This window comes from Cinclus cinclus, chromosome 22 (assembly GCF_963662255.1).
Source record: "Cinclus cinclus chromosome 22, bCinCin1.1, whole genome shotgun sequence".
In the NCBI taxonomy this organism is placed as follows: domain Eukaryota; kingdom Metazoa; phylum Chordata; class Aves; order Passeriformes; family Cinclidae; genus Cinclus; species Cinclus cinclus.
The window spans coordinates 3442829-3463909 of NC_085067.1; the positions used below are offsets into that span (position 1 = coordinate 3442829).

The following is a 21081-nucleotide window of genomic DNA, read 5'->3' on the forward strand; positions in this document are numbered from 1 at the left end:
TTCTGATTGGAGGTGAAGCACAAAGAGCAGAGTTCTGTCTTCCAAAAAAAATCTGAGATCATGTTTAAGCAACCACTTAATAATATCTTGAAGTAATGACTGAAGACTGTCTGGACCCAAGTGCTGCTTCTGACCTTCCCCAGACAGCTCACAGTTCACCACCACTCAGGCTGGCCACAATGATACATCACAATAATGAGGTTGGTAACAAATGCACAAATATTACAATTTGAACTCTTTATTAAAAAAATCCTAACACATGGAAACTGTATTCTTATTTCACTGAATGGTCTTTCAAAGGTGCTAAGACAAGTAATTAGAAGGGAATCTATCCATTTATACTTGAATGCTTCAAACCTAATGTGTCTTAGGTGTCAACCTAAGGAAAATTATATTCCAGGTGAGGTTTGACAGTTCCCCACCAGTGAAACCAGACCTTACTGATCTCAGTAATTGCACAGTCTACTCTTGATCCAAAAAAGGTCTCAGCTGGAGGCATCAAAGTGAAATGGCACTCTTAAAAGTAAGGAGAAACAGCTCAGGAAAAGTAACTTGGTTTTATTGTGTGTAAAATCAAGTGAAAAAAAGCAGTACAAATAGCAGTGTATCTTTATAGTAACAAAAATAACTCCAACTTGAAAGACTTAAAATTTACTACTGAATTCTTAAGTTACAAAAGTCCAAAGCAGGATTGTAGTAATTCCAGAGATATAAAATTGGTAAGTAGGCATCTGCTGGTGTGCACAGAACAGTCTGAGATGCATCAATCACAATGTACATGGCACAGCAGTAAGGTACTGAATAAATTAGTCTGCCCCCTCCTCGTGCTCTATTTACAACAGCTTACCTCAAGGCTGCTTAAGGAAACTATAGGTATGTATAGATCAACTGAAGAGGATTTAAAACTCCAGGTTTTGGATAATTGTAAAACTAACTGGCTAACAAGCCACAGGATGCTAGATCATGGACTTAGGGTTGCAGCAAGAATCTTCAGTCCTGTGGCATGTTGATTAAAACCACTCAGTATCTTACTAGAAGGTTGAATTTGGTCAAGAGGCACTTCTGCAAATTACTGGCATATTCATCTCTTCCATCCAGTAAATCACTGATTTACGCAGTCTTCTAAAAGATAAACCAAAATCCCTCCCATTTCAAGTCTGATAAAGTGGATTGAAGAATTGAAAACTCTACAGCTATGAGCAGCATTTCTGGTAAGTTTAGGAACATTGTTGTTTCCTGCTAAATATTCCTTTAAATTAAACTCGATTAATCTGATGGTACAAATTGGGAACAAGGAGAATTCAGGTTTTTACCCTGCCAATGAGGTTGAACTGTAGTGTCAATAAAGTTGTAGTGTACTGTACAGGCCTTGATGTAACACTTGTGTGTTACTCAGTTGTTTCTTGCCTGAAGAGGCTGCTTTGCCCAGGGAATCTTTGCAGAAAACTGTAATTCCCCAAACCATTCAGCCACTCTCTATCTTGCACACAGTGAAGGATTAGTAGAGTGCTCCTCCCCACAGCACTATGCAGCTCTTAACTCTGGCATTTGAATTTGGTAGCAGGGGCGACAGGACAGCTCCCTTCTAAAAGCTTAGGCACAGCAAACCCTCTGGTCTTCCATAGCAGAAACTACATTTCCTCCTAAAATAGGAGGCTTTTGTGCTACAGAAGCATCCTGTCCAAGTTAAGGCTTTTCCAGTTGCTCTTAGATAACTTGGGGCTGTCCTATCCTGCAAGCCATGACTACAGAAGTCTTGCCATGTACCTGCATGGCAGACTTTAGAGAAGCACTGAGCTGAGGGGAGTGTTGTTTTACTACTGCCAATTACACCAGAAGAAGTAAAAATAAAAAAGTAGTGTTTACCACAGTTACGAACATGCACTCCTTCCAAACAACCTTTCCAGTCTAATATTTGTTTCTTTCTTTGATACCAGTCTATACATCTCCCTCCCCACCCCTCCCCAGCTGGACGATGGATTAGGACATCATGGACTGCTGCACAGCCTTCTGCAGGGACTGCCTGGTCACCAGCAGCCGTACCACCTCCTCATTCCTTTTGGTCAGCCTCTTCCTGGCCTGGTCATGGGTCACCATTGTCATATCCCACCCATTTACCTGGGCCAAAAAAAAGCAAAGGAAAAAAAATAAAATTAGGCAGGTGCAGGGACTCACAGGTGTCCTGTAACTGTGCTATCAGAACCACGTAGTGGATATGGTTATGCCACAGCTCAGTCTATTTATAAACCCCACAAACTGTCCTGGGAAGTACCCAAAAGATTATTTTCCCCAGAAGATGCTTCTCTGCAGCGTACTACATCAGTACTGTCTTATCTTGGTGCTTACCTGCATGATCTTATCTCCAATCTGGAGTCCTGCAACTTCTGCTGGGCCTCCCTCTGTCACCCTCGTTACATAGATACCCTGAAAAAAAAATTAGGTGTTCATCTACTACAGATGGGAAGATTCAGTACTCAAGGGCCATTTGACTGACAACGCTAAAAAAAAAAATCTGTAGTGCATGATGAGATTTTAGTTAAAAACAGGCTTGTGCAATGTTGGAAAACAGAAAAGGTGGAGAAGTCACTTGAATAATCTCAGTCTGCAAGTTATAATGGGGCAATAGAGTAGCTGTGGCAGAGGGCAGATGATGATTTGGGTATCTCAGCCTTTGGGAGAGGGAGTTGATACAGAAAAAGATTATCTGACCTTGTCAGTCTTGTCTTCAGAGAAAGGATTCTGAGTAGGGTCCTGATCAATGCCACCCCCAATGCTGAATCCCAGAATCAAATTGTCACCTTGACGAAGCTTATGTATTTCAATTCTTTGCTGGAAAGAGAAAGAGATCAAACAGCTGAGTATTGTGATGAGTGGAAGAAATTTCAAGTGCATTTCAGATCCAGTTAGATTGTCTTTCACAGACACAGCCCAGCACCTCAATGACTCAGAGCTTTCCTGCCTGGCCGGGAATAGAAAGGAACAACACTAAAACCAGAGCAGGTCTCTTTAAACATGACTCATGCCTTGATAACTAGCAGTCACTCATGACCAGCCTCATCTTGCTCGTTATCCACATGCCTTATGATCCTGCTAGTCCTATCAGCAGAAATAACAACCTATTATTAGGATGGTTCTTTTTGAGGATAACTTTTGTAACCCGAGGCAGGTTCCTCACTGCCCGATGCACAAAGGCATCTGACCAGCTTTGTGCATGATGTCAGCATTGTAAAAATGCCAGCTGGTGCAATTCTTGAGCCAGGGTGGAAAGCCATGACGCAATAACCTCTCAAAAGGTACTTCAACCCTATCTAATGGAAGATGTTCCTGCTCATTGCAGGGGAGTGGATGAGATGACCTTCATGGGTGCCTTCCAACCCAAACCATTCTGTGATTCTCCTCTCACAGCCCCCTCCCACAAACCCTGAACTTCCCTACTAAATTCCAAACTCCCTCACTTGCAGTACCTGTTGATTAAAGCCATTATCTCACTTTAAAAGCTCTACTTCCTAAACCCCACTCAGACAAGCAGGTGCTTATCCTGCCCCTGTCCTCGCAGAGGGGGCACCGCACCGAACTTGGGCTCGGCTGCCGCAAGGTCCCGGTACCGGGAGAACGCGCGTCTCAGCGGGGTTCGCTCCCTCTTTTCTCAAGCAACGCCCAAGCAGCCCCGGCCAGGGCTCGGTCCCTCCGCCCGCCGGAGTTTCCTCTCTGTTCTCCCACGCGGTATCGCGAACGGAGACTCTGACAGCCCCCGGGGCGACAACCGGAGCGGCCGCGCCCTTCACCTGCGGACCGGGGCAGCCCGGCAACCTCCGCCCGCTGACAGCGCGCAGGGCGCTCCCGGGCACCACCGGCATCCCCCTCTCCATCCCCGCCAGCAGCCTCTAGCACGGTATGCCCCGAATAACGGTGACCGGCTGTCCCGGTACGAACGCCATAGCCCTGCCACACCCGTCCCGCTCTGCAGCCCCCGTTTTGTCCCGTCCCGTCCCGTCCCGTCCCCGCTCACCACCACGGCGGTGACCGGCTGTCCCGGTACGAACGCCATAGCCCTGCCACACCCGTCCCGCTCTGCAGCCCCCGTTTTGTCCCGTCCCGTCCCGTCCCCGCTCACCACCACGGCGGTGACCGGCTGTCCCGGTACGAACGCCATAGCCCTGCCACACCCGTCCCGCTCTGCAGCCCCCGTTTTGTCCTGTCCCGTCCCGTCCTGTCCCCGCTCACCACCACGGCGGTGACCGGCTGTCCCGGTACGAACGCCATAGCCCTGCCACACCCGTCCCGCTCTGCAGCCCCCGTTTTGTCCCGTCCCGTCCCCGCTCACCACCACGGCGGTGACCGGCTGTCCCGGTACGAACGCCATAGCCCTGCCACACCCGTCCCGCTCTGCAGCCCCCGTTTTGTCCTGTCCCGTCCCGTCCCGTCCCCGCTCACCACCACGGCGGTGACCGGCTGTCCCGGTACGAACGCCATAGCCCTGCCACACCCGTCCCGCTCTGCAGCCCCCGTTTTGTCCCGTCCCGTCCCGTCCCGTCCCCGCTCACCACCACGGCGGTGACCGGCTGTCCCGGTACGAACGCCATAGCCCTGCCACACCCGTCCCGCTCTGCAGCCCCCGTTTTGTCCCGTCCCGTCCCGTCCCGTCCCCGCTCACCACCACGGCGGTGACCGGCTGTCCCGGTACGAACGCCATATCCGCCCCGTCGCCGCCGCAGCCCGAACAAAAGCGCCTCGTCCGGCCCCGCCCCTCACTCCCCGCCAGCCAATCCGGCCCCGCCCCTCGCTCCCGGTCAGCCAATCCGGAGCCTCCCCGCTCACGGCGCGCCGCCCGCGCGGCCTCGTCCCGTCGGCCCCCAGGCCAAGATGGCAGCCGGGCGGTGGCGGCGGCGCGGTCGGGACGGGCCGGGCCCGGAGGGCGGCCCGCGGTGACGGGCGCTGTGCGGGGTCCGTTGGCACGGTGCGACGCCTGACGGAGCGGCGAGGCTGCGCGCCTCCGTGAATGAGAGGTATGGAGGAAGGGGAGGACGGGCGAGAGGGCCCACGGGGCTCTCCCGGCGGCCTGAGCGCGGGCGGGCTCGTACAGCGTGTGTTTGCTTCACCTCAGTGTCGGTGTGAGCGAGGAGGTGCCCGAGCCCGGCGCGGAGCTATGGCCGCCGTGGTGGCCAAGCGCGAGGGGCCGCAGTTCATCAGCGAGGCGGCGGTGCGGGGTAACGCGGCCATCCTGGACTATTGCCGCACCTCGGTGTCCGCCCTTTCGGGAGCCACGGCGGGGATCCTCGGCCTCACCGGCCTGCACGGCTTCATCTTCTACTTCCTGGCCTCCGTGCTCCTCTCCATGCTGCTGGTGCTGAAAGCCGGGCGGCGGTGGAACAAGTACTTTAAGTCGCGGAGGCCGCTGTTCACGGGGGGGCTCGTGGGAGGGCTCTTCACCTACGTCCTGTTCTGGACTTTCCTGTACGGAATGGTTCACGTGTACTGAGCAGCTCCGGGGCTAACGGAGCAGCAGGACTCTTGCCAAAAGTCACTACACAAACAGGCCAGCTCACCTTCCACACTGTTGTCCGTGGCTCGTGTCGTTAATGCTGTTGGTAAATTACGTCCAAGTACAAATTATTCAGTAGCACTGTTCTAATTAAACTGAATGTGAAGCACCGCTTGGATGCCTCCTGTATTTGTTTCCTTTGTTAAAGGATAATTTCTGTCCTTAAGAGCAGGCACATCTGTGGGGTTTGATTCATATAAGCCCTTGTATCCTTTGTATTTTGGATACACACACCAGTTACAACCCCCTCTGGATGTGCTGCCTGTCCCTACGCACAAATATTACAGCAGTAACACGACACTCCAAAATAATTAAATTTCTTAAAAATAATTCCACTGACACAAGAAAATAATTAAGTGGATCTAAAGGTTTGATACAGAAATGTACATGCAAACATTCTCTTTCACGACTGCCATCAGTAAATGACACTGTCATAGGTGCTTGGCACTGGTCCCCCTTCCTGCAAAAATTAGCAATTAATTGATTTGCTCACATCACTGTATCACCAAGAGAAGGTGGTGTGACCTGAAAAAACATTTACAGAACGCTCCTGGGGAGCACTGCCCTAAAGTGACACATTTTATTGCTGAACACTAAACACAAGGAGAAAAAAGAAAAGCCAAAGTCAAGAAACTTCTGAGAAGGAATCTGGTTATGTTTTATTAACAGCAGGGGTTATAGGAGTTGTGTTACACAGTCTAAAGAAAGGAAACATTGTAGGGGAGCTGGGAGGCCTGAGGACCTAGGTTCAGGAAACAGCTTTGGTCCTCTCACAGGAGGATGTTTTGGCAAGTTAAAACAATCGTTTCAGCAGAGCACAGTCAGCTTTGCACGTTGGAGAAACTGCTTGGTCTTCAGGAGTTATGCCAGGCCCTGATGTCACACAGGGGGTTCACTGTGTGTTTCACCATCTAGAAATTACTCACCTCCAGTTAAACCCTGACAGTCAAAAGCCTGGGCTGCTGTGGTGGTAACTCTTGTACAGTTCCCCACCTGGTGATTTGTGTTTGCCTTGAGGAGAGACTTCTGACATGGAGAGAAGGCTTGGGATGAGATCAGAGCACCAGAGGTACATGGCTTATCTTAAATGAATCCACTGTTTAATTCCATTTCCTAGCCCCATTTTTTGCTCAATACACAGAAGCAGAGTGGGGGAACTAAACTGTGTGGGGTTTGCTGTCAGTGACTGGGTTCAGAGTTTGCTACTGCTAACAGAGGTGAATTTTAATTTAGGATGAACCTGTACCTCAGAGTAACGACCTCAAAGAAGTTAAAGCAGAGGTGTGGGAGCAGCTGGTGGTACCATTTGTGCAGACACTCGATGGCAGCAGCTCCCTGATGCCACCCTCAGATGCTGCAGCAGGAGCCCTTGTATTTCCTGGAGGTTAGTGGTGTTGAAGTAGCAGGCAGATGTCTTCTAACTTTGCCTGCTGTTGGTGTGTTTGGAGGAAGCTGGCACAGCCCATGTCCCTGGCAGAGCTGCCCTTTCCAGTCTGCAGCACAGCAGAAACTGAGAAACTGTGAAAAACAAGCACTGAGTGCCCCAACCAGATCTGCCCCTCATGACAAATCAGGGAGTGATGCAGGAAAGAGAATCCTGAGCAAATGAAACCAGGCACTGAACAAAGGAGGCAGAACCTGTGCAGGTGCTTCCAGGGCCACGTTGCTTCTCAGTGCATTAACCCCCATAAGAGTGACTGTCCCCCCCTGCCTCAGGCCCTGCAGGGTCACAGCCCCTTCCCCAGCTCCAAGAGCTGCTCCAATGCCATATTTCCTGCACTTCCTGAGCAGAGCAGTCCTGCTGCTTCACACCTGATGTCACATCACCCAGGCAGGAGCTGGAGGCAGTGGCTGCCAAGGCAGCAGAGCAGAACCAAGTTGGGTTTCAGCAGTGCCCGTGGTGGTTCCCATCACAGCTTTTCTGCACATGGAAGCAAAGCAGCCACAGGGCAATGCTATTGACTATGCCAATGCTATGGCTATTGGCAGAAGTACAGATATATCTCACAGTGGATATAAAAACATTCATTTGGTGCCTCCTTTGTCCTTTTATAAAAATCCTTTTATAAATCCATAGTGACGACACACTGTTGCAAGTTCAGGACACCAGAGAAATCTCAGGGGAAAAAAGGCAGTCTTTAGAGGAGGTTTTTTTCTCTCTGGGAATCCTGATCTGGGGTATGTCCACCTCCCAGTGCTGGTGTGATGCCACACCTGTGTGGATTTCCTGGAGCACGAGTCCAGCTGGCAGAGCCATTGCTGTGCCTAGAGCCCACCGAGCTGGTCGGGGCTCTGATTCCCATTCAGTGTAGGGCTTGACAAGGACTTCCTGGAGCTGGACCTGGGGAAACGAGCACAGTGACAGGATAAGCAGCCTGGGTTTGTTTCAGGAGGCAAAAATGTTCCCAGCCAGGCCTGTCTCACCTCACCCCAGAGGCCCCTCCATACAGTGAAACCTTCAGATCTCAGTTTCATGAGGTTCTTGGAGCTGTCCCAATTCCACCCTCAGTCATTAGGGACCAACAGCACGAGGCCATTGCCAGTCCAACCATGACACAGCAGCTGCCTTTGCTCCCCAGCTCACTGCAGCAAGGAACTACAGAAGAAGCCAATAATTTGGCCAAAATCATTTGGAAGAACGTATTTCCCTGGAACAGTGCTCCTGTATCTCCTCCTGTTGCTATCATTCTTAACAAAAAGCCATTATTTTTAACACAAAGCCAGGCCCACTTACTTGACTTCCTCATACTTTTTGCCTCGATAAAAATTACTCTTCTTGATCAAATACAGCAGCACCAGGTCACAAAAGAAAGCTCCCTGCAAAGGGAAAGAACTTCTGTTTTATCTCTGAAACGAAGAGGAAGTGTTGTGATGTCGTTAGAAGTGAATATGAATTAAAGAATAACTTGTAGAAGTAGTGTTTTCCTTCATTCTCCATGCATTTTCCAGGGCATGTATATATTATATACCCCCTGTGGGGGTGTTTAGACTACCAGGTTTATTATTAACAAATGTTTTTAAGACAGGACACAGACACACACCTGGCTGAGTAGTAAAGATTCTGCTGGAGAAGATTTAAACGCCCCATCCCATTTTCATCCCATTTGGACTCTGGGTCCCCCGGGGTTATTTTAAGACAAAAAAAATTCACTTACAGCTCCCATGAGTGCCAACCCCGAGCTGATATTGATAATGGTGGGAATGATGTTAAATTTCCCTGCCTGGAAGAAAAAAGGTCATGAAGTCACCCCAGAGAGAACAACCCACAAGACAAACTCAAGGGTGTGGTGCTGCACTGGGGAAGCTGCTGCTGCCCCTGGGTGTGTTTTGTTCCCAGGCACAACCACGGCGGATTTGCAGTGAACAGTCTTGGAGGCTAAAGGTCTCTGTGTCTCAGATCTGACTGTCCCTGGCTGCGTTTCTAAACTTGTATCATCCCTGGATTAGGCTTCTTTTCTCTCTGCAATGCTTGCACATGGAAAACAAGCCCTTGGGGCACGTTTATTTCTGTTGGGCTTTACATGAGCCTGGTTTTAAGTAGCTGCCCTCCAGGTGATCTCTCATACATGGAGTTAGCTCCACATGGATAGATGGGAAAAACCCTTTCCTACAACAAGCCAGAAAGGCTGTCCTCACTTCAGAGCTGCCTCCCTCCACTTTCTTTGTCTCCAGGCTCTGGGACATTCTGGCCTGGGCCCTCACCTTGCCGTTCACCATCACGTCAAAGCGGATTCCGTACGCTTTAATGAGCGTCCGGTAGTCGACCCCCTCAACATCCCGGTAATACTTGGCAAACCTGGAATACAACAGTGCTGGGTTTAATTCCACCTGCCCCTCTGAATGCTCTCATCCCTTCCAACAGACCTGTTCACTTATCAAAGCCAGCTTTAACCTGCCAGGAGCACTCTCCACCTCCCTCCCTCCTCTGCAGCGCTCCGTGCTTGGCTGTGGCAGTGCCTGGCACAGGCTGGTGCCACTCCACTGCCAATCTGCAGCACCTGCAAGTCCAAGCAGCCCAGCCCAGCTGTGGTACTGCACTGTGCCCTCCTCTGTACCCACCTGAAGTTGTACCCAGAAGAGATGGATGTTTCTGCAGACTTGTTATCCAGCCGGCTAAAAGAATAGTGAGGATTACATTCAGAAGGGGCTTTATCAAGATCACAGTTCCATTCAATCTGAATTCCTATCACACCACCCTTAAAAGAGAGAGACAGGGTGAGTTGTTTAAGCTTAATTCAATTAAAGTGTCTTCAAATTTGTCAGACCCTCGGGCAGGTTTTCCCCAGGAGCAGGAAACAACTGCACTTCTGGTCACAGACAAGGGGGCACACACTCCTGGCTGGGCTGAGTTCAGGTGTGTGGTATTAATCCCATTATTACTCTACTATCCCACTTCTCCCTGTGCTGGTATCCTGAGGTTTCTCGTCCCAGGACATGGATTTCATTCCATGCTTCAGTGGAGAACATGATCTTTTATGCAGGGGTGGATTTTCATAGTTCAAACCAACTGTAGTAATGGTGAAATTAAACAAAGAATCCCTGCTGGTAGAGCAGCAGTTTGGGCAGCCCTGAATAGAAGATAACTAACCCAACCAGCCCTTTTAGGGGAATATAACTCCCTGGGGACAGGATAAGTGGGACCAGCTTGACTTTAAGCACTTGGCATCTCTCATTGCAGCCTGGACAGGAGGAAGCTCTCTGGGCAGTGACTTCTCACAGCCTCCCAGTGAGCCAGCTGGGAAGACCCACGAGCCCAGGGGCACTCCTACCTCCGAGGCCATTTCCTGGAAGTCTCCCCCAGCCCAGCGGACGATGTTCCCCAGCACGAAGATGGGGCAGTAGGGATGTTCCTGGCTGTACCGACAGGTCTTCAGGTAGGACTCGTTGTCAGTTGCCAGCACATTCATCCTGCACGTAGGAAACAGGGAAATCCACCTTGGCTCCCTCTCTCCTTGCCTTCACAGGCTGCATCAGGACTACAGAGACAAGAGGCTTCTCCAACGTCCTCCGTGCATAGCAGCCTCGTCACCCTGTGTCCCTGCTGGCCTGGGGAAAGCAGTCTGTCCCCCAAAAATGAACTCCTGGCCAGGAAAGGACTTGGCCAGCTGAATCTAGGCTCAAAAAAAGAACAGATTGCCAGACTGCTCCAGGGCCACCTGCTCTTCTTAAGAAAAAACAATAGGATTCTAGAAATGCCTCTCTGAGCCCAGGACAAGACCCAGAACATACACCTTTCTACACTGCTTTAGTTTGTTCACATTGCAGCAGCAAAGGCAAGCAAATTTTTTTTTTTTTTAATTTGCATTTTTTGCCAGCCTTTTCCAAGCACTTCATTTCTCTGGAGGAGAGGTAATATCTGTTGAGCAGGAGCTGCTCAGGAACCTGTGGCACTTACTTGGAGAACTTAAACTTGGGGAAGCGAATGGAGTTCTTGATGTAAACAGTGAAGTTTTCTGCACTGCCCAGAAGTGGTTTCCTGGAAAAGAAGGGTTTGTTCTCTTTGTCCCCTGCCCACATGTGAAATTTTGAATTGCCATTTTAGAAGCAGCTTCATCCAGTAGGTTGGATGGCAGCAGGTCAGCTGTGCCACTTCCCCCACAGTGCCAGCTAAGGGTTGGTGAGGAGTGTGCAGGTTCAGGGGACACCCTGAGAGCTGGGAACAGCCAGGGAGAGAAGCAGGGTGCCAGCCCTGCCAGGAGGGCCTTGCAGAGCCCCCTCCTGGACTGAGCAGCCAACATTCCAGCAAGCACCCAAGCAGAGGGCACATGGGAACTGCCCTGGGTGACACACAAGCCAAGCAACTCAAGCTTGCAAACCAGACACATACTTGGGCTTGGATCTTTTCTCCACTGGGCACCAGGCCAGTATCTCACAAGTCCCTCTGGTGCTGCCCTTGTCTTTCAAACAACGGCCAGTCTTAACCCCTGCAAGAAGACATCACATAAAAGGTCACACCGAGCAGTCATCTCCCCTCCTTGCCCACAGGGCACATGAAAATAGAGGATTTTCCCTCTCCTCCCTGCTGTGAAAGAAGCAAACATCTCTTGTGCCTCTGAGCAGCTCGGGGTTCCCTGGCCCAGCCACCACAGAGCTGTAAGAGAGGCAGGGATCTTAACAAAAGAGAGGAAAGAAAAGCAAGGCCTTGGTGCTCTGTGGAATCAGAGATCTGGGGCTGTAACCAGGCTGGGGCCCCTAAAGGACACCAGCCACAGCACACACAGGGACACTTCCCTTACCATTGCCAGCCACCACTGCCTCCCCTTCCAGACAGTCTGTGTCCTTGTCACACAGAGCATCGGGAATGCTGGCACTCTGCAAAGAGGAAAAGGACACAAGTGAGAGTGTGACAGGACACCAGAGCCAGAGGGATGAGAAAGTGCTGCTGATGTGGGGTGAATTCTCTGTGTGAGCACTAAAACCACACAGTTGAAGTGATAACTGGGGGTCATGCAGACATATCCCACCACCAGGAGCACCAGGATTCAGCCACACTCTCCTGATTTTGGGTTCTGCTCAGTCTGGAGAGGGGCAGACTTATATAAAAAAAAAACCAACATAAACCAAAACCAGGCAGGAGGCCACTTTGCTTTAAGATAACCTTACCTTGGATCTAAGTCACAAAGTCCCCTGGCCCAAATCTGCCCCTGTCCTGGCTGCACAGCCACCAGAGGACAGCAGTGCCCTGACCAAGCCAGCTGTGCCATGGAGCAGATGGACAAAGCACTCCCTGCACAGCCAGAGACCTCCTCCCCCAGGCTCCAGCCCATTCCAAACATCTCTACAGAGGATATTCCACATGCCTTTGACTTTCAGTGCATGTCCTGGGAGGTGCTGAACACCACCCCGTGTTTGGAAGGTAATGAGAGCCTGAATGTTCAGCACTTTCCAGGATGGAGCCTTTAAAAAGCCTCCTCTCCCCATAAACTACCCCAAGTCACATTGTTATAAATACATATTATGGTATTGGCTTTTTGCAGATATTAGAGTGGATACTATATGTGTGGTGTTGAAATGTTTTTTGAGATACAGTTTTCTTTAGGAGTAACATAGGCTGATAAAGTGTCTTTGTAGTAAGTGAACTGCCTGCTTGATTGGATAACACCCAGTTACCAGCACCAACCATCTGTAAAAATTGAAGACCACAGCCCAAATTAAGACTAATAAGAAAAATAAATTTAAACCACAGCCAAGAAACACACATGCTCTAAAAAGGCAGACTCAAGGAAAACAGTTCCTGGAATATGGATAATAGTTTACAGAAAATTTTAAAACTGTGTGATAGGTCTATGAATATGAAACAGGCTGATAAATTTATGTGGTGTCTCCAAAATAGCAGGTGCTTGACTGAATGTCAAGCACCTGGCCGTTATAACCTTTGCTTTATTATTTATCTCTTATTGTCTTTTATTAAACCTTTTACAATCTACCAGGAAAGTGAACCTCGTTTGTCACAATAGCAAAGTTGTTTTCCCAGGGCCTTTTCTAACCCTGAGAAATCACTGCCTGGTCTCATCTCCAGCAGGGCAGAAATTCAACACCAGCTAAAGTCAGGAAGGCTCTACACAATCAGTGCTTCTGGAAATTAAGACAGCTGAGCCTCCCAGGTTTACAGTAATTTCCCAACTGAGCTATAACACTCCAGGAAGAAAACACTTGTCTTTCATCCTCCTTTCTTTGTTGCTCCAGAAGTCCTCTGTCAGTTCTTACCCCTGGTTTTGCAGGGGTCTGGGGGTCAAAGGGCTCAGTTCTTCCTACCTCAGGACATGTGGATTGTCTCTGGTTTGGGGTCACAATCAGATTTGTCATGACAAAGAAGACGCTTTCACCCTGCAATAAACAAAGAGTTAGAAAACTTGGTTTACTTTTAAAGTACTTGTAATAAGGAGCACAAAGCTCTCTCCAGAAGAGAACAACCCCTCCTCTCCACAGCTTTTCAGGCTGAGATACAACATCACCCTTTGTGTGGATATTTGTTTGGATGAATTCCCTCACACTGTGGGTGCACACACAACCATGAGAGCCAGCCCACGGTCCTGGTGTTAGCATAGAAACACATAATCACAGGATGATTATATGCAGGTGCTTTTATTGAAGAGCTCTGGGAGTTGGGGTACAAACCCAAATCTGACTCCAACATGGATCCGAGATTGACATGTTTTTATACCCTTTTTGTTATATAAATATATATTCATTATTAAACCCATATTGTTCTATTGTATACATTTATCTTGTCCAAGCATGAATTCTTGTCATTTTCATCAGGTCCCCCAAACACCTTTTCTCATGGTTCTTATTACAGTTAAATAATAACTATATTCAACTACCAAACAATTGTATCATCTATCATACGATGATTACGCAGGTGCAGTTTCCCCTGATCTAATTCATTCCCAGGGCCTAGTTCCCTTTCCCAGGGGCTACTTCCCATTCCTTAGTTCCCTTTCCCTGGCCTACCAGACCCAACCTTTCTTACCATCTCCTGAATCTACAATTCCCATGATTTTAGAAACATTTTAACCCTATGCTATCACTGGGGGGAGGCAGAGCACCCCCAGCATCTCCAATAAAAAACCTCACAACATCACTTTCTTGTATCCCAGCTCCTGCTAATTCACAGGCATGACCTGGATAGATCACTTCAGCACCCACACGGGGGTGATGCCAACCTGGGGAGGGATGACATAGTCTGCAACATCCCACAGCCTCTCCCCCAGCTCCGAGGTGTTGGTGAAGGCCACCCCTTTCAGCTTGGTGATGACAGAGCTCTGGAGGGATGTGTCTGTGTCCTGGTAGCCTTTCTTGACCACAAATACCCACCTGTGTGAACACAGCAGCATTAGGGGCAGTCAGGGATCGAGTCAGAGAAATTCACACCAAGGTCAAATCGAAACACGCCAATGACACCAAACCCTCTGCAACTGCTATTGCTAATAAAGGATAAACTCTTGGACACAAACTGTGCTTGTCAACAGGGGAGATATGTGTAATAACAGGTCATGAGGTAAAAAAACCCTAAAGCTTCCATCTGTGCTACACTTAGCAACCTCAGAAAAGGAAAGGAAGAGTAGGGCTGTGTCTTTTTCAAGATGAAAAACAGTAGAGGCTTTTGCAGGGTGCAGGGCAGAGCAGGGTTTTGGTTTCACAAGTACAGGACTCTCATGTTAGCATGCAGGCACTGTGGATGTGTCACAGATGGAACTCCTGCAGGTGAGCTGGACACTCCTGACAGAAACCTGCAGGGAATATTCCCAGCGGGACACAAGATCCTTTGTAAGCCAGGGTGATGGGAACATCTGACTGCACCCTGGGAGAGCTGCTGCCTTGCTGAACATTCCAGGGAAAGGCTTTGCTTCCTTCTCCTCACTGTAAGCAGCAGGAGTTCCATTTCCCTGGGTGAAAACCTCTGACTCAGATGAAATGCTTCCAGCTTCCCCACAATACTGCTAAGTATTAATAACAATAAATCACCCTTGAAGAAGCTGAGGGTTCTGGGGCAGGTTGGGAGAGGGAGAGAGGCTGAATCTGTGGCACAGCTCTCCTTCTCATGGCTCTCCTGGTGGCACACAGCCCTTCACCTGCCACGTGTGACAAACCTGCACGTTAACCTTCCCCACCATGGGAAGTTTCCTACTTTCCCCTTTTCCCAAGAACAGTGATTTCCTCTCCCAGGAGGGTTCAAAAGCAGATCCTTGCATTTTCTGCAGTGATTCAACAAAGAAATGGCAGCTGCATGCAAGAAATAATCCAGAGGGGTTTGATGATCCCCACCCCAAGCCAGCCTTTGAACAGGGACACGTTCCTGTAAGCCCCAGCCACAAAGGAGTCACTGCAGGGACCATCAGTGACAGTGCCAAGGGTTTGCAGAAGGCAATAGATGCCAAAGGAGGAAAACAGCCTTTCCCTGTCCATGCTGTAGCTCTTTCAGTGCTCAGCAATGCTATCCACAGGATTCCTCCTTCAGCCAGTCCATGCCAGACTGCTGAGGCTTCACTGTGCTCTGCTCACTGGAGCAGGCTCTGGGACTGCACAGCTTGCTATAAATACACCCAGCACGTAAAAATGACTCTGCTATATTTAATCAGTGAAAACACGAGGTGTGAGAAGGCAGACAGTGCACAGACAGTGAGGGGACAGAGGGGTCACAATCAGTGACATCTAATCAGTGGAAACACAAGGTGTGAGAAAGCGAAGGGACCCCGAAGCACGCACAGCGAGGTGTCGCAATCTGAAAAGCCTCAGAAACTCAAGAGTCAACAGCACAGGCTGGATAATTCCAGGTCTGAGCAGGGACAATCCCTGTGCCTGTTACACACCAGTGGGACCAGTCTGCTGCAGAGCTGGGCCTTTCCCAAGCTATTCCTGAGCCAAGCTGCCCTACTCTGAAATGAATGCAAAGCAGCCGACATTCCCGCTGCCTCAGCCCCCACGAGCCCGGCTGCTGCAGCCCACTCCAGCAAAGAAATCTCCCACTTTTTGCTTGCTTCCCTCCCATCTGGACCTGAGCAGCTCATGATGCTGTGCAGAAAATGCAGGTGTGCCCCAAGGCTCAGTACTGTGGCTGTTAATGCTCCTTTTTCCTGAGGAGTCAAGCGGTAGGGCTTGGAACCATTCCCACAAAATATAGAAATAAAGGCATAAATAATGCAGTACAAAGCCATAGTCACTGGGTCTATTTTTAACCCGACCTTCATCTGAGAGGTAGAGCTGAATCTAGACATCCCTAGCAGGTGAAAAATCAGATATAACCTATTAGACATGACAAAATGCAGCTGTAGAAACCTGTCTAATTATCTGCACTGAAGTCAGGAAGCACAGCAGGCTGTCACTGCATGCAGAGTACCCTAATTTATCTTTAGCACAACAAAATCCATCTTTACCACTGTAAAACATAAAGCAGAGGGTGATTCTTACCCCACCAGGTATGCCAGGATGGAGAGCTGCACCACTCTGTAGAGGACCCCAACCTTCTTGCTCTTGGCAATGACGTATTTCTCTGTTTTATAATCAAAAAGAGACAGGAATAAAGCCTTCCAAGCCACCTGCCCCATGCTCCCAGCTCTCTCGGTGGCTGGAGCAGGCACAGCTCGCACCACCCACACGTGCAGTGCACGGAAACCTGACACACCAGCACTGATCTCCTCCTCCTCCTCCTCCTCCTCCCTCCCTCTCAGCTGCTCTCCAGCAGCAGCTCAGTCAGAACCCAGCAGTGCACTAAGTCTCATCCTTCCTGAGCTGCTTTCCAGCTGATTCATCCCTTGGGAAAGCCCCTCTCCCTCCTCAGTTGTGCCCCCAGGTTTCGTTCTCTCCCCCCATAACATGTTTAGAATGAATATGTTATAGTACAAAGCCATGTTCACACAATGACAGAATGTGCTGAGCTGGAAGGGACCCAAAAGAATCATCCAGCCCAACTCTTAGCCCTGCACAAACACCCCAAAAATCCCACCCAGTGCCTGTGAGGGTTGTCCAAACACTCCTGGAGCTCTGTCAGGCTGTGCCCGTTCCCTAGAGAGCCTGGTCAGTGCCCAACCACCCTCTGGAAGAAACTTTTCCTGAAATCCATCCCAACCTCCCCTGACACAGCTGCAGCCATTCCCTCAGGTCCTGCCACTGGTCAGCAGAGAGCAGAGCTCAGCTGCAGCATCCAAGGGCACACAGGTACAGCCTCTCACCATTTCTTTAATTAAAGCCTTTCTTCAGCCTCTACAGGATTGGGTTAAACACATTGAGTTAAATTTCTGATTTCTTAAACATTTGCATGAGCATTGAGAGCCATCAAGGGTTCTTGGTAGTCAACAAAAATACCTGCCTGGCTCCCATACCTTCACTCCAAAACCCAAATTAAGAAACTAATGACTAAATTCTGCATGTGCCCAAGGATAAAACAATGCTTTCCAGGAACTGGACTTGAGGAAACAAGCAAAGATGACAAAGAGGATGAGCAGCCTGGGTTTGCTTCAGGAAGCAATGTGGGCAAGAGGCTCCCAGCCACACTTCTCTCACCTTGTCCCAAATGCCCCAGAAGCAGCAAAAGCCCCAGATTTCAGTTTCATGAGGCTTCTGGAGCTGCCCCAATTCCATGAGGAACCAACGGCACAAGGTCAGTAGCAGTGCAGTGACACAGCACCTGCCTTTGTTCTCTGTAGCAATGAATTACAGAGGGAGCCAGTAACTGCTAAAGTCATTTAACAAATATAATTTCCTGTAATTGACCTCTGTTTGCCATTAACAATTACTGTGCTCCTGTATCTCCTTTTATTTCTATTAGGCAGAAAAATAAATCCACTGCCTTACACAAATCCCTTCCCTGGGAAAATCATTCTCAAGATCTCAGGCTTCATGAAAATTTTGTCCTTCATCCTCCTAAAATTCCATATGAAATTTAAACAGATGGATCTGTTTTTTAATGAAGTTGCTCCAAATCACAGGAGAATCACAACCAGTGTCATAAGGAAAAAACCACTCATTTTATCCCTGATCCCTGAGCCATCCCTAGAGCTCCTCTGCAAAGGGAAAGAGGAACCAGCACCTGCAAAACTAGAACACAAACCTGCCTGTGGCCTCCTTGTAACCTGGTGGCTGCCAGAGCAGCTCTGCCCCGAGCCTTGGTAGTTATTTTCCAGGTCAATTAATCTGAGAAAGGATTTACATTTGCAATTAATCTGAGAAAGGTTAAAAAAATAAAAACCACAAAAAAAGGATCCTTAGAGCGAGAAGTATTCCCCTCTAGGTGAGGCCTGAAGGTGTAAACCACATTTGATCACTGAAATTAAAATATAAAAGAGAATGTAGAACGGATAGTTTCTTGCTGTTTTGGAGGCATCAAGAAGAGGCACAGGTGGAAAAGCTGTTTTGAAATAAAAAGTTTCCATTTGCACCAAATGTGCCTCAGAATACTGCTCAGCACAAGCTACATTTTGGTGACAGTGCTGTAGCTGCAAAAATTCAGCTTGTAGTGAGCTTCAAAAACGATTCAGCTGGGACTTCATGGCATGCTCTTACAATTGTTGTTTTTATCACTTGTTTTTCATAACCTTGTTGTTTTGTTTCTTTTCTTGTCTGGAAATCAAGTCTACTGCTGGCTTTGTCAAGTATCTGGATGTTCAAACCAAAGCAGTTTCCTTTGTAACAGGAGACTAAATAACCCAACAAAGCCTAATGGTAATCAGTTAAAGATACAAATAATGTAGGGTCTCTTAGTCCTTCTCAGGGAACAGAGGCTGGATCTTTACTGTATTTCCCTTTTTGACACCTTGAATTTCCCATTAAAAAAACAAACCCCAGTCCTGCTCCATTCCCACGAGGACTGTTTGCTCAGTCTGAGAATTCTCCCAGGGAAGATTTCTCTTACAGGACTGAAACTCCTCCTTTCTCTCTCTCTCTCTTTTTTATTTTCTTTTTTTTTTTTTTTTTTTAATTCCTTCAATTCCTGCCATGTCACACCTGTATTTAATTCCTCACACTGCTGACAGTGATTGCCTCCTCATAATTCACACATACTCACAGGATACACATCCCTGTCTGCCCAGATTGCTCCTCATCTACTATTCCTCCACCTATCAGTATTAAACTGCCCCAGAGCTGATCTCAGCCTCTAAATACCACCTGGAGGGAGAGTGAAAATTAAACTTTCAACCCCTGTCCTGATCCAGGGGCATTTGAAACTCTGCAAGGTCACATCTGATTCTGGGGCGTGGAAAGATTTCAAGATCAGCCCAATAAAATCTTTAAAAGCACCCAAACAGAACACATGCTTTGCAGGCAGCCCTGGCCAGGACAGTTGGGATTCACCATGACTGATTTGGGATTTTGGGGACTCATCCTGGTCACTTCCAGTGCCAGATTGGCACGGATTTATGCCCACCCCACCCTCCACCCAGCTGCCATCGGCTCCCAAAAGCTGACTCAGAAATGCTGAGACGTTTCTCCAGCACTGAAATGCTCCTGCAGCAAATGTTTGAGCGATGCAGATCCATCTCCTCTCAGAAACAGGCGCCAGAGCAGTGACTGAAATAGCAGAGAGACAGGGAGGAAGGAAAGAGGAGATTTGGCATGGAAATGATCAGAGGAAAGGCAGAGGTCAGCTCTCTACATTAGCAGTTTCTTGTCACGTACTTGTAAGTCAACATCTACAAAAAAAGAAGGTGAAGAGTCGAAGTTGAGAAAGGAAGTTGCTTCAAACTCCGTCTCATGCCCACAGAAATCAGTAACATCAGGCATGAGCTGCTCTCTGAAGGTGATGGAATGCAAGAACAAAGAAATGTGTGGAACCCACAGAGAAAAATGCTCTGTTCAGCTTCTCTTGTAATCCTCAGATTACCCAAGGGACTTGGCTGGGGGAATTTGTCACTCTTTATCCTCCTAACCAGCACAGCTGCACACCCAGCCTTCATGGAAAGGGAACCTGTGGGAAGAGTTTCTGTCAAAAGCCACAGGAGCATCCAGAACTGTCTGTAGGAAGAGAAGGGAAATGGGAGAGTGCTGACATTGCAGAATATATTCTGTCTTTGATTCAGCCCTCCATTTCCAGCCTTTGAATGTGTTCCATGTTCCTCCCCAAGTCCTGAATCTCCTGTACAGAGTGCAGGAATGTTGTTATTATTAGCTGGAATATTTATCCACTCCTGTCCCCCAACCCAAGAAGGGAAAGTGCTTGAGGAAGAGGATCAAAGAAGGAAAAACTGCACATCTAATGAAACCAAGCCATCATGCCCTGTTCTGTGAGGGAGCTGGCACTGAATCAGGTAAGAGAAATTAATGGAAGTGCACATAAAACACTGCTGAGAGACTGAGTGCAAGGGTAGCTGGACAGCAGTGCTGTGTTGCAATGAATTCACCTCCTAAAGTCAGGCAATAAAAGCATCACTGGGAAATGAGAGAAGAATGTTGAATCAAAGCCTGAAAGCTGAAGGGGTTTAATAAAAAGTATATTCACATTAACCACTGATTTAAAGGTGAAACCCTGCTCTTGAATACACCCAACAGAGCAGTATTTGCTTCTTTGGTAACACAAAGACATGAAATTGGTCCTGCCTTGATATCTCTGCCAGCTCTTACCCTGCAAGTACTGAGGAGAAACCTTCATCCCCTTCCTTCATCTTTCTGATGGAAACAGCTAGGAAATCCAGAATGTGGCTTCCACCCTTTCCTCCCTGGAATCACCAGCTGGTAACTCCTTACAGCCCCAGGAAAACACAGGATTTACTCAGACTTGACCCCTAGAGAAAAAAGTTTCAGCCTGGCACCTGAGCTCACCTCAGGTCTGCTCTAAACCAGTGTGACCCTGATGCTCTAAAGCAGTTCCCAGTTCAGCAGGAGGCTGATGTGTCCCAGCTGTGCTGCAGAGACCAACTGGAGCCAGCTCAGCCAAGCCGGGAGTGGAGCAGCCAAAGCAAAATCTGTCTGTGGCAGTGCAGCATCGCTCAGCTCTCTCACCCTGCTGTAATAAGGACAGGAAATGTCTCTTTAGAGCTACAATTCAATTACCCTCCAAACAAAGCTGCCCCAACAAGCCCTGGAGCCCAGCAAAGCTCTCCTTG

General features: G+C 48.7%; 3 protein-coding genes across 4 annotated transcripts; 1 reads left to right on the plus strand and 2 right to left on the minus strand.

Annotated features, from left to right (window-relative positions):
* Nucleotides 1-616: 616 nt before the first annotated feature.
* On the minus strand, nt 617-4048 carry TAX1BP3 (Tax1 binding protein 3). Of its 2 annotated transcripts, XM_062507051.1 has the most exons (4): nt 4010-4048; nt 2710-2829; nt 2347-2424; nt 617-2118 (listed from the first exon to the last, which is right to left on the minus strand). In XM_062507051.1, the coding sequence occupies exons 1-4, from the start codon at nt 4046-4048 to the stop codon at nt 1981-1983; spliced, it is 375 nt and encodes a 124-aa protein (XP_062363035.1). In that variant the 3' UTR covers nt 617-1980. The 2 variants fall into 2 exon arrangements, with proteins under 2 accessions (XP_062363035.1, XP_062363036.1); XM_062507052.1 differs by lacking the exon at nt 2347-2424.
* Nucleotides 4049-4860: 812 nt separating this feature from the next.
* On the plus strand, nt 4861-5660 carry EMC6 (ER membrane protein complex subunit 6). The gene is made up of 2 exons (XM_062507162.1): nt 4861-5006; nt 5105-5660. The coding sequence occupies exon 2, from the start codon at nt 5147-5149 to the stop codon at nt 5477-5479; it is 333 nt and encodes a 110-aa protein (XP_062363146.1). The 5' UTR covers nt 4861-5006; nt 5105-5146; the 3' UTR covers nt 5480-5660.
* A 2138-nt stretch (nt 5661-7798) lies between these two features.
* On the minus strand, nt 7799-16590 carry P2RX5 (purinergic receptor P2X 5). The gene is made up of 11 exons (XM_062506846.1): nt 16454-16590; nt 14209-14359; nt 13298-13369; nt 11779-11854; nt 11370-11466; nt 10938-11018; nt 10312-10450; nt 9602-9738; nt 9245-9338; nt 8277-8359; nt 7799-7883 (listed from the first exon to the last, which is right to left on the minus strand). Exons 1-11 carry the CDS (start codon nt 16588-16590, stop codon nt 7808-7810), a joined length of 1143 nt encoding a protein of 380 aa, XP_062362830.1. The 3' UTR covers nt 7799-7807.
* Between the last annotated feature and the right edge of the window lie 4491 nt (nt 16591-21081).